The following is a 15,800-nucleotide window of genomic DNA, read 5'->3' on the forward strand; positions in this document are numbered from 1 at the left end:
GAATAATATATAGATATATATACACACGTGTGTGTATACTAATGTATCATATATTTACACACACGCCTATACCAGAAAAAGGGGCTTATACAACTTGATAAACTGAACCAACAGAACAAAAATACATTTTGAATAATCAATTTATTTTGGCAAAACTAAATTACATAGACAAAAAAAAAGTTGGATTACTTATGTTCCAAATCTTTAAAAAGAAAGAAAGAAAGATGTTTTACAGAAGAAGAAAGATACATAAACAGAAAGAAAGTAGTAACTGCCAACAATAATCTGAGTGACAGAAACTTTTTCGGGCGAAATGGCTGAAGCAACATCAGGAATACAGGATGTGTAAACCTTGAGTTTCACCATTTGTAAACCACGTGTTCTTCAACAAACATAGACCACAGTGCCGACAGACTTGCAGCATTTCGCACAGCTCTGTGGCATTATAGACTCAGGGAGGTTGTTACTTATGTGATAGCTTTCGGTAATAAATGATGTACCAATTATTTCAAATACGTAACCCCACTGATGGTAACAAGATGAATTAGTCTAGTCATCACTGTCAGTTGATTTGTAGTGATCTTCGTCGATGGTGGAAAAGATATGACCTTCGTTGCTAAGGAACTCCACAGCTTGTCTGTTAAAGCAAAAGGAAACAGCATTTTAGAAGTGCTAAAAATCAAATTAAAAAAAATCCGAAGGGTTACCATAATAATTTCATGGTATTATTATTAATAATAATACCATGAAATAAAATATTTGTGAACTGAGTACCAAGTAGACAAATCATTTCCTGTACACTAAAGGAAAATCTCTTTAAAAAAATACAATAAAAGCATAAAATCTAATATAAAATTATATATTAGATTTTTTTCTTTTATTGTATCTTTTTCACTCTGGTACAGTTTCAGAAAACAAAGCAAAACTACCAAATTAGCATGCAGTGGGTGTTTCACTCGGGTCATTCTAAAGTCTTGGACATACACTTCCTGTAGTTTGCATAACGTATGTACTGCTAACACCAAAAGGGTGTAACTGCATTTTTCTATTATTATTATTATTTTTTAAACTGAGGTTGTACTGTCCCTGCTCAAATTTTGCATAGTGGGATGCACCAAAAGAAAGTAACTGAGAGCAAAGTTTTTATAAACTGACCCAAACAAAGTCCTTCAAGACCACATTGTCTTGAAGGACAAAGACAATGTGGTCTTGATCCGTAATAAGATAAGAAGGAAACTTTGTTATCTTGACATTCACCATCCCTTAATAAAGCTACCGTACTTTTATCAAGAAGTCAAACTAAAGCATTCAGCTTGTCCTTTAAAGCTGAATGCTTTAATGCTCTAATGTTTTAGAGCATTAAAGCAGCTTGCTAGAACACATCTAAAGTTAACTCTCCATCACAAATAATGTGTTAACTCTTGACTTGTAAAAAACAACAACAAAAAAGAACACTTTAGCCACTACAGGCCTTCTCTCTTGGTTTCAGTTTGTTTAACAGCACTGTACCTCCAGTGACTGTGTTGTTCAGACCAAGTCCATTTTGCAGATAAAGGGTTGAGAGTTTAAATTGTGGGAATTCATTCTTTGCTATTTGGAAAAAATGTATGTTGTAATTTTGTGTGAGCTTCTCTCTCTTTGAAACCATCCTTTTTATGACGGTACAAACCCAACGTAAAAAGTAAAATAATAATTTGAACGTCATTTAAGTGGATGCAGCTTAGTTTGCCTCTTGGTCTGTTTCAGTGTATGTAAGGGCTTTTCTACTTTTCCAACAGTCAAAAAGTAACATTTTATATTGTTTTATCACTTTAAAACTTACTTGATCACAGCAATACTCATGCTGCCGAGTCTCTTCTTTAGTTCTTGAATGCTAATACCCTGCGGTTCTGGACAGCTTCTTATCAAACACAGCACCTTGAGAGAGAAAAGTCGACAGGGTAAGCAAGCTGACACACACTGCTAAAAGAAGCTATGTTCCAGTCTACTGACTTCTTTTTCTGAAAATGTTTTTTATAAAACAACAAATCTTTGATGCAGTTCACACAAAGAAGTCGAAGACAGGATGTAAGAGTCAACGATCACTGTTTGGGTTTACATAAATAAACGGGTGTAATAGCTGTTCTTTTCAGCATTCAGATACAGTGCCCCTTCATTTCTCACCACAGCTTATCTATGATAGTTAAGAACTGTGAATTTCTTGTTACCGCTGTCTGATTTATTTAGGCTCACCTGATTCTGGTTTGCACTTAACCCATTGTTGGTCATGTCGTTGGCACCTGCATAGCCTCCTGCATTCCCATCCATGCCTCCCATGGTGGGTCGTGACATGGGCATGGCACTACTGCTCATTCCTCCTCCGGCAGCCGACTGAAAGAGAATGAAATTGCACGTTTTCAACATTATACATAGATTTGATAAAGGATACAGAACAACCTTCAGAGACAGATATGTAAAAGTATGACACTGAAAATGTGATTACGACCGCCTGATACACATTCATCAAAAAAAAAAAAAAACAAACCATGCATCTCAAACGGAAAGGTACCCCTGGCTATTATTAGCCAATCCATTTATAACAGGCTGTTGGTCAATTTCATAAATAAATATAGAGCACTTAAAACAAGTGAGTGTTAAGCCTATTTGGTGGCAGTAACAGTCTGAGTTTGACCTCACGGGTTCCGGCAGTCTACAGAGTATTAGAGGGATTGATGAGCGTTAAAGCCATGTATACTGAAGCAGACTATGCCCTTTATGGAACATAGGATACAAAAAGTAAATTTGCAGCGCTGCAGAAGCAATAGTTATCTAGAAAGCTTAATTTTTATTATGTCATTACTCAGTTTCACTTCTAATGTGTTTCTATATTGACTGCAAATCATTTTTTAAGCCATTTAAAACAAAACAATCATTCTGTACGACCTCTAATGTGTTTAAAATCATCTCTCAAAGCTTTTAGAATTATGGTTTTAATACATAAAACAAAAAGAAAAAAAATAGCCAGGCTGTAGAAGTCAGATAAGGTGTTGACTGGGCTTGGATATTTATACCCATTCACTGAAATCATGTGTGTCTGTGACCATTTATCTGTAGGAGCTCACTCTCACACTTAGCACAAACACAACTAAAAGATGTGACAACGCTGTACTGTTTCTTAGGAATCTGGCAAACAAACTAAGCAATCTTTAACAGAAGTGGTATTCATAGAACCGATCTCAACTTCCCTTTTTCACTTGTTTAGCCACCATTAAAGGCTGTGAAGGTATAAGCACAAGATTTCTCACCATAGTTTGAGGCTTGCTGAGTGCCATGTGTGCTTGGACAACCTCTAACATATGAGAGGTGATTTCATTCATATCCTCCAGGGGCCTGACGCTGAATGCCACAACAGACCTGTGGTTCTAAGAAAGGAAGGCACAAAAAAATAGACACGCCATCATGAATTCAGAGAGGAATTAAAGCGAGCAACATCCACTTCAAGTATTTCAAGTGATGAAACAAATCTATGTTGGTAAAGGTGTAAAAGCCTTCTTAAGTGGAGCTCAAGTGTAATTTAGACACATGTTAGACACATGTCTCACACACACACACACACACACACACAAAGGTTAATAAATGTTTAAATGTGAACAAGATTAAATATGACATTGTCAGAAATGTTTGTGCATTGAGAAATCATACAGCCGCTTGAAAATTTTACAGTCATGTTGCCTTTCAATGAAATCATGATGCAAGTCATAAGTTCCTACTTGATTCTGGGTACTGTGCAAATGTTGTTAGCATTTACTTTAAATGAACCATTTCCAATTGATTCACAGTCTGTTTGTGTGTGTGTGTGTGTGTGTGTGTGTGTGTGTGTGTGTGTGTGTGTGTGTGTGCGCGCGCGCGCGGTTATCCGCACGCAAATATATTCTTTTTTTTTTTAATTTAATTTTACAATAAACCTCACTGATAAATAACTAACTCAGCAATATCAGCTGCTGGCGAGTCTCATCCAGTTGTTGGAACTCCAGCTGGCTGTTAGGTCTCGTTCTGCTCTTTAGGTCTCACTGGAGCAGCACATGAGCCATTACTCCACCAGCTGCAGTTAACAATGGGGCAGGAATCAGTCTGGCTGCGGGAAGCAGCTGATTGACTTTGAAGAACGCCACAACACCAACCACCAAGTAAGCTAGTAGAGCAGGGCCTCAAGTGCCGGTGTCCTGCAGGTTTTAGATATGACCCTGGGTCAACACACCTGAATCAAATGATTAGTTCATTACCAGGCCTCTGGAGAACTTCAAGACATGTTGAGGAGGCAATTTAACCATTTAAATCAGCTGTGTTGGATCAAGGACACATCTAAAACCTGCAGGATGTGTCCTCTCTGGAGGACATATCCTGGGGCCTGGAGTTGGACACCCCTGTAGTAGACGGTGGATGGGGTTTGATAGCAACCACACTTTTAAACTAATAAGCGGTCATAGGTGGCAGATATTAAACTCACCTGAAAAGAGCGCAGATTTCCAGATACTTTGACATATGTTCCTGGGGGAAGGACAGTGCTGTCCACACTTTGGTCCTGTATAAATAAAAAGCACATACTTGATCCTTTTCATCCAATTCCAGTTAATTTTCCTTAGGATTTGTGTTACTACTGCCCTTTCCTCTTGGCCTTCTACTTAAAGAAATGTAATGCTAAACAGATATTATAGTATAGTAGCTTTCTCACTATGTAATGGAGTTTATATACACATAATTACCTCATGTTTCAATACAGACTGAGCTTGCAGCAGAGCTGTGATGGTGGATACTTACCTCTGTGTCTACCCATTGCTTCACATCCATGGGAGCGCCTGTCATGTCATCAACCTTGTACTGGATGTTGGTCATGGATTTATCTGTGCTTCTGATGACCCCCACAATGGTGACCTATGACACAGAACACAATTATTATGAAATCTGGAAATATTAGAATAGTTATTACGTCCATGTTGCAAAATGTTGTAACATAAAATGATTTAAAATTCTGCATTTGGTCTGACTGTTAGATAGATGTTTATTTATTTAAAAGGATTTTTTAAAAAGTACAATCAACATAGATGGATATCCAACATAATTTCTGTAAACAAAAGTAACTTGTATTTAAAAGGGAGTGTAAAGTTGCTGTTGTTCAACTGCAGAAGTAAAAAAAAAACCTGTATTACAGAGTACCAAACTAATGCTATTAAGAGATGAAAAAGTAACTGGTTAGTGAACTAACTGAATGGTTTGGCTCACCTGGGCAACATCCACATCTCCTACTCTGAATGACTCATCGGCTTGGGAAGCAGACATTAGCTGAGACACTGCGCAGGGGATTATTTGGTTGGCACGTGTTCTCTGCAAAGACCCAAACACAAATGGGTTGACCTGTCAATTTGTGCTTCCATCACTATACAGAAGTCAACATGTGTACAAAGAGGGGATATCTCACTTGGCAAATGAAGGTATAAGATAAGACTTTATTGATCCCACAACGGGGAAATATTTGCGTCACCTCAGCTCAGGTACAGATATCAGAAGGAAATACAAATAAGTACAATCAATGAAAAAAAGTAAGATAATAAAAGTAATAAAAGTATGGTGTTGCTGGTTTTCAGCACAATTTTTACAGATTTATGTCTGTGTCAAGTCTTTAGTGAATTATTCCGACTTTTAAGTGTAGATATAAGTACAGACCCCCTTTTTCTCTCCCCCCTGGGATAAAGCAGGTGATGCAAATCCTCCTGGAGACTGAGTGTAGCCCCCAGCCATACTGGACTCACTGTACCCTCCTGAAAATGTATAAAGAGGTAAACAACTGTGTCACCGAAATCGTTTATTAAACATGATCTTCATTTGACCCACCTTCACTCACATTCAGCACACAATAACAAAGACGTCTGTAGTCAAGCTAACGTGGACCGAAACAACACAGCGACACCGAGTCCATATGGCTGCTTTATAAACACAACGGTGTCGAAATACAACTCACCCTGATTCCACATGCTTCCGCTGTTTGTTTAACTTATTAAAGTAAGGCGTAAAATGTTACGTGCAGTAATGTATGTAGCCAAACGTATTTCTCTGGTCCTCTTCCTCGTTTAATCCCGCGCGCAACCTTCAATGTACAGCGCAGGCGCACAGTGGAACTCCCGCGAAATCTATGATGACGCAGATCTTCTACGTCAGGTAATTCAGCCCTAATTTTTGCTTGTCAGGCTATCGTTCCCCTTCCAGCGCCAAGACTGACCAATGCAAAAGCACAAACTCTGGTCCCAAACCACTGTTTAACATGTACTAACATTATTATTATCATTATTATTATTATTATTATTTGCTATATTACTTAATGAAGCTGTCCATGGCCTGGGAGTTACGTCTGCCTGAAAGAGAAACATCAGGGAATGATTTTGAAAGAGTCCTAAGGTTGCTTTCATGAACTTCCCGAAGCACTACGTGCTCACGCGCGGTTTTGCGGCTTTGCAATTGCCATAATAAATCATTTCCAAAGAACATTTGCAAACCCATAGCTGTGTTTATCAAAAACAGACAGATATTGCAAAATTTCCAACGATAATTAAAAACGCCCCTTTACCGTGAAAAGAAATAAGCGAAACAAATAATAACAAAACCAAAACAAAGCAAAACATTTTTTATTTGCATCATCAGCTTGAGAAACAGATTCTCCACAGTTATAACAGCGTCGATTTGGGGAAACACGAGTATCACGCGAGGGCACCATGAATAAAATCCTTTTGTATTTAGTAAAATATTACAGTGTAACAGCGAAAACATTCGCACGTAGATGTGTTTTAATATACTGTGTCTATATACTCCTGCTATGAATGTATGTATATTTATTGGATTCTTAAACAGCGCATGCCCAAATAAGGTAACTGTAAAAGGTGGTCTACTAAATTTAAATTTAGTCCACATAAAAATAGTCTAGGCGTAGTCTACAAGCAGGAATTCGACTCTCAAATAGCTTCACAGATATATGGATATATATAGAGAGCTTTTTTCAGCCGAAGCTTTTTATTGTCTTTAGATTTATTTTGATACTTATTTTTATTTATTTAATTGTATGCAGGCTAAAATGTAGTCTTGCATCATTACTGATAGCGAAGTATCCCCTGCACATAGGGATCCAAACACCTTTAAGCCTCAGATGCGTCATGACCAGTCATCTTATCATGATTTCGCCTTTATAGACTTACGGCATACCTTTTAAACCAGGTCTTGATTTTTGTCGGATGTTTCTTCCTCTCAAAGGCTTCGACATGTCGGCAGTAAGGCTGCTTCTGTCTTGCTTTCTTTTTAAAGAGGCTTTTGCGCTCTCGGGTAAGCATCAGATAAATCAAGTGTATATCTTAATCTCGGGATAACTTACTGGATGCCATTACGCATCGTTCTTACACAGGGAACTTTTGGCACATCACGGATCTCCACTGGGACCCAACGTACAAACTGAGCAACAACAATCCTGCACTGGTGTGCGCATCCAGTGGCAAACGACCTGCAGCCAATGCTGGTAAATTTGGAGACTATGTTTGTGACTCGCCATGGCACCTGATCAACTCTTCTGTTTATGCAATGAAGAGTATTCTACCAAACCCGGACTTCATCGTATGGACTGGGTATGTTACTTTTTTTTAAATGAATATTGCAGGACAGTGCTAGTCTTAAGACTATATCTGGGGAAATAAATGCTTGTTTGCCTTTACAGTCATGATATTTTCAGATTAGTATTTGGTATTGACATGTTTGACTGCAATTAATCCTGAAACAATCTGCTGTGTTACTTCTCAGTGATGACACTCCACATGTTGATAATAAAGATCTGGGAGAAGACGCAGTGCTCAACATTATCAACAACCTCACTGACATCATAAATCGAGTGTTTCCAAGTAATTACAAAATCAGGCGGAAACATGCAAGGTCAACACATATGATAGTGTTTTAGCGTTGGCTGCTTCTAATAAATAATGTCTTTTATACATTATTGTCTTGTTTAGACACTAAAGTGTACTCAGCCCTGGGGAACCATGATTACCACCCGAAGAGTCAGCTTCCTGCAGCCCCAAGCTCTATGTATGACCGAATAGCAGAAATGTGGCAAGGCTGGTTGGATCCAAAGTCAAAAGAAACATTTAAAAAAGGTGAAGAAGGCTTTCTCTAATAGTTACAAATATATGTGCAATTACTTTCCAAAGAATGAATACATCAGCTTATGATGCACAGGAAAAATTTAAACACACATTATCTGGGATGTTCCTCTTGCACAGGTGGATACTACACAGAAAAGCTCATGAATCAGACTGGTTTCAGGATGCTGGTCCTTAACACCAATCTCTACTATGATCAGAACAAGCTGACCACGAACATGGATGACCCAGCGGACCAGTTTAGTTGGTCAGATCAGATTCTTACAGAGGCAACCAACAACAAAGAGAAGGCAAAGCATCTCATCTTGTTCATGGATGTTTGGATGTTAGGGACTAGAGCTCAGTAAAAGATGGAGTTTGTAATGAATACAATCCCTGTATAAGCAATTGCCCCTCCAAAAAAGAGATTTGGTCCTGATTGGATTTTAGTTAACTCTGTATTGTTTGGTTTATCAGGTTTACATCATTGGCCACGTTCCTCCAGGTTTCTTCGAGAAGAAAAGAAGTAAACCATGGTTTACACCAAAGTTCAACCGGCGATATTTGGATTTAATTGAGAAGCATCATTCTGTCATTAAAGGCCAGTTCTTTGGCCATCATCACACTGATAGCTTCCGTATGTTCTACAACACAGAGGGTAAGCCACACTGCAGTAATAGTACTCATTTCACCTTGTATTAGTATTACCTGTTTATCACTTAGCCGGAATGCGTCTCCGATATCCAGCATTAACATTAACACACACTAATACTGTTGTTATCAGAGCTGATATCTTGTCCATTTCTACAGGTTCTCCCATTAGTACCATGTTCCTCAGCCCTGGTGTCACACCGTGGGAAACAACACTTCCTGGAGTTAAGGATGGAGCGAACAATCCTGGGATTCGTGTCTTTGAATATGACACAGAAACACTGCTAGTCAAGGCAAGTTTTGGCCTTTACAATTTTCATTAGACATTTATGTTCCTCTAGGGGTGTAGTGGTCAACACATTTGCTTGGCAAGTGAACAGTTGCTAGTTCATTATCAGCCAGATACAAAAATCCCCTTGTATTGTAGCTCCAGAAAGACCATCCGGTGTAAAACGCTGCCAAATCAAACATGTGAAACGCTCCTTGTGGCAACGGGGCAGTCAAAAGTAGCAATCAAGAGCCTAAAAATAGGCTCTTATGCAACTTATATGAATATATATTTGTATTTTAAAAGATTGTAAAACCTTCAGAAATATCTTGTAATGCTTCTATTGTTCGCTTTCTGTGTTTAAACCACATGCTTTCTTTCATGCAGGATGTGGTGACCTATTACCTGAACCTTACTCATGCTAATGTAGCCACAGGACGCTGGGAGAAAGAGTATCGCCTCACAGAGAGTTTCAGAGTACCAGATGCCTCTCCAGCCTCCATGCACGAGGTTCTAAAGCGTGTAGCTGATGACCCCCGCTACCTGCAGAAGTACTATGATTTCAACTCTGTGAACTATGACCTGAGGGATTGTGACAGCGACTGTCGTGTTGACCACGTGTGCGCAGCACGAGAGGTAGACTTTGACAGGTATGAACACTGCCTCGTTAAGGAGGGGGCAGTTTTCATCTATGGTGGCCTCCTGCCACTCATCTCCGTGGCTTTAAGTCTGGTGGTGGCCCATGAGTAATTAATTCAATACTATTTTGAACTATAACTAACTCTGAACTCAGTATGGGCTTATTGTTTCCCTAAACCAACATATAAGCTTTCTCCCTCAGAATTTATAAATATGCAATAATCTTTTGTTTCAAAAGTATAAAAATCATGTCCACACGTGTATCACTGACCCATTCAGCAATGCAAACTCCCCCTCTGACTTTCTGACTGGCTGTATGACGTTCCACCTTAAAAACTGCACACTTTTAGCAGAGGAATCTGAGAATAGCTTTCTGGTGTCAACATTTGTAATGAATTTCATTCTTTAAATTATAATTCAAGAGAGACATCAAGAAGCAGGAAGTATTTGTTTTAAATGTCACTATTTAACATGTAGCGCTATAATAATGCATTTTCATACTTTCAGTTATATTACAGCTATAAATGAAATGAGTCATGCTCCAGTGTGTAATTAAACTATGGAAAAATGCAACCTTTGTCTTCAGTAATCTTTGGTGTGCCCCTTGACCTTGATTTATGGGTACTGGCTGAATACTTTGTTTCAAAACTACACAGTATTCTTGTGCCTCTAAAGGTCAGCTACCATAGTTTTATTTGTGTAAACTCTACTGTATCTTGTTGTCAATCCAAAACTCAATCTTATGAATTTCATGTACATTAGCTAAAAAAATCGATTATATCAGGATTTTATATATAATAAATGTCATAACATTACTTCTATTGTCCATGCAACTTCAAAGCAAAGCAATCAGTTTTGGAAATATTATAAGATAAAGTTGTATTATCTGTGTTCTGTGATAACGCCTGGCATTTCATATCTTCCCATATGGAAAAGATATATATAAATCTTATAAAGTTTTTATCTGTCTTGTATGAAACTTGTATGAAAAGCATACAAGAGTGAAAACACATATAAGATCCCTTGAAAAATTATATAATGAAACTTGTATGTTTTGTATACCTACTAAAAAAAATATATGAAAGTAATGAGAAAGTGGCCACTTTCATGAGTAAATCATATATGTTTTTACTATTTCTTTTCCATATGGGTTGTTATAATGACTTAATAATCTTTTGATAGCTGCCTGTAAACGCTGTAAAGTGTCACTACAGAACATGACAGACGCTGGACTTTGAGCCTCATGTGAATACACTTTTATTGAGAATGTGGATTTGTTTGACATATCAGCAAGAATGTCACAGTTCTCTGGTTTCACCCAAATATGCATGCAGTGTTCTCAAGCATCCGGTGGTTAGTTGACACACTCAGCTAGTTCACATGACCAAAATCTGTTTAGTTGATATGAAAGGCTGCATAGCAGTATCCAGAGCTGCGTGATACTGCTGCAGACCCACCTCAGTGCAGGCGGGAGCTGTCAGCTTTCCCTGCTTGATGAGGGAGCACAGTTCATCCAGCATGGCTCTAAATGCCCTTCCATCTAGGAAAAACAATATCCCAGGGAAATGTTTATCTTTTTTAGATTAATTTCAAACAATCTGAAACTCCATGCCTACTTACCATGAGAGTGATCTCTCTTCCACTGTGTTACCCAAAACCCTCGAACCTTCACATCTTTGAAAATAAGAGCACTCTAGAAAGAGCAGCAACAACAGCAAAAAAATACATCAACATACAATATTTCACATTTGTGAAAGGGAACTTTAAAATTACTGTTCATGATTTTGGGAACCTCTTAGCTGCATCTAAGAGGTTGAAAAGTGTCAGTACCACCCTCACACTTATGATGCATGCACCTCTTCTGTCTAGTGTGAAACTGTGTAAAAACGGCAAATGCAGTTTTCCTCTTACCACAGGAACAGTGACTGGCTGTTTGGACATTCCCCCATATGTCACCATTGACCCTCCGATTCTGAAATAAATGGAAGAAATCTGGCAAATACAAAGAGTTGGGGTTTTCCCTGCTCTCTACAGTGCAACTACATTGTATAATACTAATAGAGATTATTAAGTATGCTCACTGTAGATGACGGAGAAGTTCTGTTGCACTCTTGCCTCCAACTCCATTTAATGCTAGTTTGGGCTTCGGACAAGTCTATAAAATATATTCATAAATTAGATACGTTCGTTCACCAGCAGGGACAAACTACAAGATCATATCTCTACAGACCTTAAAGAGTTCTTTAATCTCATGCTTCCTCAAGGCCTCTTCTTTGATTACATGACTAGCTCCAATAGCCTTCAGCTTATCACTGAGCTCTGTGAACTCTGGCCTGAAAGTGAAGGCACATTGAAGAATTTTATTACAAAGATGGAAAATCCCCATGGGGTTCAAGAAATTTGCTCTAGTCTTCAAAAAAGAAAATCGATATTTTAAAAAAAGCATTAATATGAAAGAATTAAGTTCACCTGTCTCTTATAACATTAATAGTGTTTATTCCCCTTGCAGCAGCAATCTGTATGACAGCCTGTCCAACTCCGCTGTTGGCAGCGTTCTGGATCACAGAATCACCTAAAAGGACATCAGAAATGATTGGACAAATGGTTACATGCTGGCCACAAATACGTAGAATGGAATAATGCACCCTCTAATCTTATTTATTTTTTACTTCTAAAATTGGTTCGTCTGTCTTGCTGTAAAAGCAAAAATAATTTAAGCTGTGGGAATATAGTACCTCTACACCGCTATGAATAATCCAAGATTTGAAATTTGGTGAGAAGGAAATAATCCACTGTGAGTGGATTAGTTACCTGGCTTGAGGTCTTCAAAGTCGGAGAGCATCCTGAAAGCGGTGCAGGGATTCACCCCGAGTGTGGCAGCAGACACCAGGGGAATGTCATTTGGTACAGAGATAACATCTTCCTCAGGTAGCACTGCCTGTGTCCTCCATGTGCCTGATCACAGGAAGGAAACAGTCTACAAAGCACTATAAAATATTTTTTTATTTTCCAATTCACACACCATGCAAGGTGCTGTCCCAGCACTTAGAGCTCCGTGTTTACCAGAGATAGATTTTAGCATGCAGTGGGGGCCAGAGATTGTGATTAGTTAAAGGCTCAGAGGCGGAGGTCCACCTTCAGCTGGGAGCTAAAGTGGCACTCTGAAGATTTCATTTTGAGAACTGTGGAGTCCTTACCTAAACCAGCATCTTTTGGGATCACCCAGTCTCCTGTCTTGAGGGACTTCACCTGGCTGCCCACCTCTACGACCTGGGCCACACCTTCATTGCCACCAACAGCTGGGAGATCCGGCAGGATAGCATAAGTACCTGAAAAAAACCCCATCAGATTATGACCTGATCATGATGCCACACATTAAACTGCCCTGATGAATGACTGTTACTACCTGCTTACAAGTACCTTGAATCATGTTTATGTCTGATGGGTTGATTGGGGCAGCCAGCACTTTAACCAAGACATCCTTTGCACCTAAGGAAGGAAGCTCTACACCCTCCAACCTGCCAAAAATACATTTTGCACAATCAGTCACTATTCATGTAAGCTTGCATGACATGTTGTCTTATGTTAGGTGGCAGGCTTTATAAATACAGATAGACTAAAAGCCCTACATGCTTGGGAGGAAATGTACGTGCTTGCATCAATATAGAAACAAACACACCATGAAAAAGAAATAAACATTAAGCACGATCGTGGCTCAAGAGTTGGGAGTTCGCCTTGTAATCGGAAGGTTGCCGGTTCGAGCCCCGGCTTGGACAGTCTCGGTTGTTGTGTCCTTGGGCAAGACACTTCACCCGTTGCCTACTGGTGCTGGTCAGAGGGCCCGGTGGCGCCAGTGTCCGGCAGCCTCGCCTCTGTCAGTGCGCCCCAGGGTGGCTGTGGCTACAATGTAGCTTGCCATCACCAGTGTGTGAATGTGTGTGTGAATGGGTGGATGACTGGATATGTAAAGCGCTTTGGGGTCCTTAGGGACTAGTAAAGCGCTATATAAATACAGGCCATTTACACTAGGGGTGGGTTTTTATAATCGATTCATCGATTAAAATCGATTCTGGCTTGGATGACGTAAAATCGATTCATTAAAATCCTGAATCGATTTTTTAATATAAATTTATTTTGCCCAAAATGCCAGAATCTCTGGTGACATCTCACAAAATTTCAAGAACCACCAAACAGTTAAGACAGTAAATGAGAGCAGGTACACGGATTCTGCACATAGACTTAAACACACAGCGGGACCCGCGGATCAGAATCAGTTAGATGTCGCCTTTCTCACGGTCGGGGCTGAAAGCCGACAGCTCGCTGATTCTGATCTGTCGGCGGGTCCGCGCTTTGTGTTCACGCCCTTTATGCGCCGATTCTAAAGCTGTTAGTTTGATCTCTCTCCAAACAATACTGACCGAACCAGCAGCAAAAGAAGATCCAAACGCTTCACATAAAATCGTCATGAATTCACTCAGACTTTTACTGTTTTGCTTCCACCGCGATGCACAGCTCTCTCTCTCTCTCTCTCTCCCTCTCTCTCTCTCTGTACTTCAAGAACAGTTTCCCTTTCTTCATTATTCGCTTGCTTGTTACGCACAAGTCTACTGTTGTTTACAGCGCTGTCGCACACTGTTTTTTTCCCTTTTACATTCTTCCGAAAAGAAAACCTCATTTCTGCTGTTCAATACTGAACAAATTTAAACTTTTTAAAATTATTCAAAATGCAAAACGCTTAACGTGTCTCTAATAAAACTGCTGTAACGTCAGAGGTAATGTTCATATGTTGATTAATGGTTTTCTTTCGTTTTTGATGTACTGCAGAATATTTTTATAAATCCCAGGCCAGGAAAACCTTCATGTTTTTCTGTTTTATCTTCAGCTACTTTGACACAAAGGCATCTGCTGTGACGCTCACACCTTTGATAAAGTCTTGCGTGTGTCAGCTTCCTTTTTATTGATACAAAAATATGTAAATGTACTGATCTGAATTATAATATTTCTGACTGTCAAAATTTCCCAGATTTAAATCGAATCGAATTAAATCGAATCGTGGATCGAATCGATTCGGGACCTTGTGAATCGGAATTGAATCGATTCTAGAAATCAGTGACGATACCCAGCCCTAATTTACACCACACAGAGCCACTTATAGACCATATAAAATAGACAGCTGGATCATAAAGCTTGGAGATAGGAGTGAGCAGGCACTGCACAGGAAGATAGACTTCTTAAAGACTGTGAGACCCAAGGGCCCTACATTTTTCTGCCAAGTCAAAAGTGTTAGAAAGACAGGGAAGACAGATGATTACAAATCCTCAGGAGAAGAAAAGGGGAAATTAGGCTCTAGATATTCTAGAAGTGAAATCAGGAATGCATTGCTATCGAGCCACGTTTAACATCTTTACGTAGAGACATAAATGTTTTCCTCCTGTTTTTGTCACTCCATACCGGTGAGCGGCGGTAACGCAGCGACTCGTTGTTTGCTTCCCGCCACAAATTTCAAAAAAGAAGAAGAGGAGTCGAGGGCTCACAAAGGTGAGACTGAGGTTTACAATAATAGGTTGTATATCTTTTATAAGACAAAACACCTGAGCTTTACACCGGAACTGTGGGAGCATGTCCTGAGCGAGGCTAGTCACATTTTAACCGTAACCGTTTCACTCCCACAGTCACAGAAACATACGCACACTTATTGTTTAGCCAGATATTCTTACTGAACGACTCGGGAAGGGTCTCCGTGGGTTCTGTACACAAGTGCCTTGCATGTTTGTGCGGAGAGTCCGGCTGAATGGCTGAAGTGGGAAACGCTAGCGTCTCTGTGCCTGAAACACTGTGAAACAGCCGCAGCGACGCTTCGTCTGCAAACTCTCTGGCTTCTTAGACAGACTGCGTGGAGTGGCACCCACATTTCTACTCGGGACAAAGCTGTAAAGTATTAAAACAACCCGACTATTTAATAATATTTGTAGTTTAAAGCCAGACTTGAGCTGGCACTCTTCATACTACGGCCATATTGGACTGTAGTCGTCAGGTTGTGTCATTGAAAATGTAAACACAGAGCTGCCCCCTGCTGGATGAGAGATGAACTCCGC

The 15,800-nt window shown here is 39.5% G+C and overlaps 3 protein-coding genes across 3 annotated transcripts; 1 reads left to right on the forward strand and 2 right to left on the reverse strand.

Moving 5' to 3' along the window:
• Nucleotides 1-122: 122 nt before the first annotated feature.
• rpa2 (replication protein A2) lies at nt 123-6,153 on the reverse strand. Its single transcript, XM_085423449.1, has 9 exons — nt 5,996-6,153; nt 5,701-5,795; nt 5,260-5,361; nt 4,798-4,911; nt 4,487-4,561; nt 3,285-3,401; nt 2,233-2,370; nt 1,823-1,917; nt 123-637 (listed from the first exon to the last, which is right to left on the reverse strand). Exons 1-9 carry the CDS (start codon nt 6,006-6,008, stop codon nt 550-552), a joined length of 837 nt encoding a protein of 278 aa, XP_085279575.1. The 5' UTR covers nt 6,009-6,153; the 3' UTR covers nt 123-549.
• A 93-nt stretch (nt 6,154-6,246) lies between these two features.
• On the forward strand, nt 6,247-10,545 carry smpdl3b (sphingomyelin phosphodiesterase acid like 3B). Its single transcript, XM_085423448.1, has 8 exons — nt 6,247-7,344; nt 7,424-7,640; nt 7,813-7,910; nt 8,019-8,162; nt 8,289-8,458; nt 8,625-8,805; nt 8,958-9,091; nt 9,454-10,545. Exons 1-8 carry the CDS (start codon nt 7,257-7,259, stop codon nt 9,814-9,816), a joined length of 1,395 nt encoding a protein of 464 aa, XP_085279574.1. The 5' UTR covers nt 6,247-7,256; the 3' UTR covers nt 9,817-10,545.
• A 381-nt stretch (nt 10,546-10,926) lies between these two features.
• On the reverse strand, nt 10,927-15,732 carry mecr (mitochondrial trans-2-enoyl-CoA reductase). The gene is made up of 10 exons (XM_085423450.1): nt 15,423-15,732; nt 13,126-13,223; nt 12,903-13,034; nt 12,517-12,660; nt 12,175-12,277; nt 11,936-12,038; nt 11,787-11,860; nt 11,617-11,677; nt 11,326-11,398; nt 10,927-11,245 (listed from the first exon to the last, which is right to left on the reverse strand). The coding sequence occupies exons 1-10, from the start codon at nt 15,614-15,616 to the stop codon at nt 11,082-11,084; spliced, it is 1,146 nt and encodes a 381-aa protein (XP_085279576.1). The 5' UTR covers nt 15,617-15,732; the 3' UTR covers nt 10,927-11,081.
• Between the last annotated feature and the right edge of the window lie 68 nt (nt 15,733-15,800).

The sequence above is a fragment of the Rhamphochromis longiceps genome, linkage group LG11 (assembly GCF_057381845.1).
Source record: "Rhamphochromis longiceps isolate RC_006_pf linkage group LG11, R_longiceps_female_GT1.1, whole genome shotgun sequence".
Lineage (NCBI taxonomy): Eukaryota > Metazoa > Chordata > Actinopteri > Cichliformes > Cichlidae > Rhamphochromis > Rhamphochromis longiceps.

Bases quoted from the DNA above. Each gene is read 5' to 3' on its own strand.
- rpa2 (XM_085423449.1), bottom strand. The intron at 5,362-5,700 runs GTCTGTACTTAT...GGGTCTTTGCAG, and splicing joins AGGGGGGAGAGAAAAAGGGG to AGAACACGTGCCAACCAAAT. The intron at 2,371-3,284 runs GTGAGAAATCTT...ATTCTCTTTCAG, and splicing joins TCAGCAAGCCTCAAACTATG to TCGGCTGCCGGAGGAGGAAT.
- smpdl3b (XM_085423448.1), top strand. From the start codon at position 7,257: ATGTTTCTTCCTCTCAAAGGCTTCGACATGTCGGCAGTAAGGCTGCTT. The intron at 7,345-7,423 runs GTAAGCATCAGA...GTTCTTACACAG, and splicing joins AGAGGCTTTTGCGCTCTCGG to GGAACTTTTGGCACATCACG. The intron at 8,806-8,957 runs GTAAGCCACACT...CCATTTCTACAG, and splicing joins TATGTTCTACAACACAGAGG to GTTCTCCCATTAGTACCATG.
- mecr (XM_085423450.1), bottom strand. From the start codon at position 15,616: ATGTGGGTGCCACTCCACGCAGTCTGTCTAAGAAGCCAGAGAGTTTGC. The intron at 12,661-12,902 runs GTAAGGACTCCA...TCCTGTGATCAG, and splicing joins CCCAAAAGATGCTGGTTTAG to GCACATGGAGGACACAGGCA. The intron at 12,278-12,516 runs GTAACTAATCCA...ATGTCCTTTTAG, and splicing joins CTTTGAAGACCTCAAGCCAG to GTGATTCTGTGATCCAGAAC.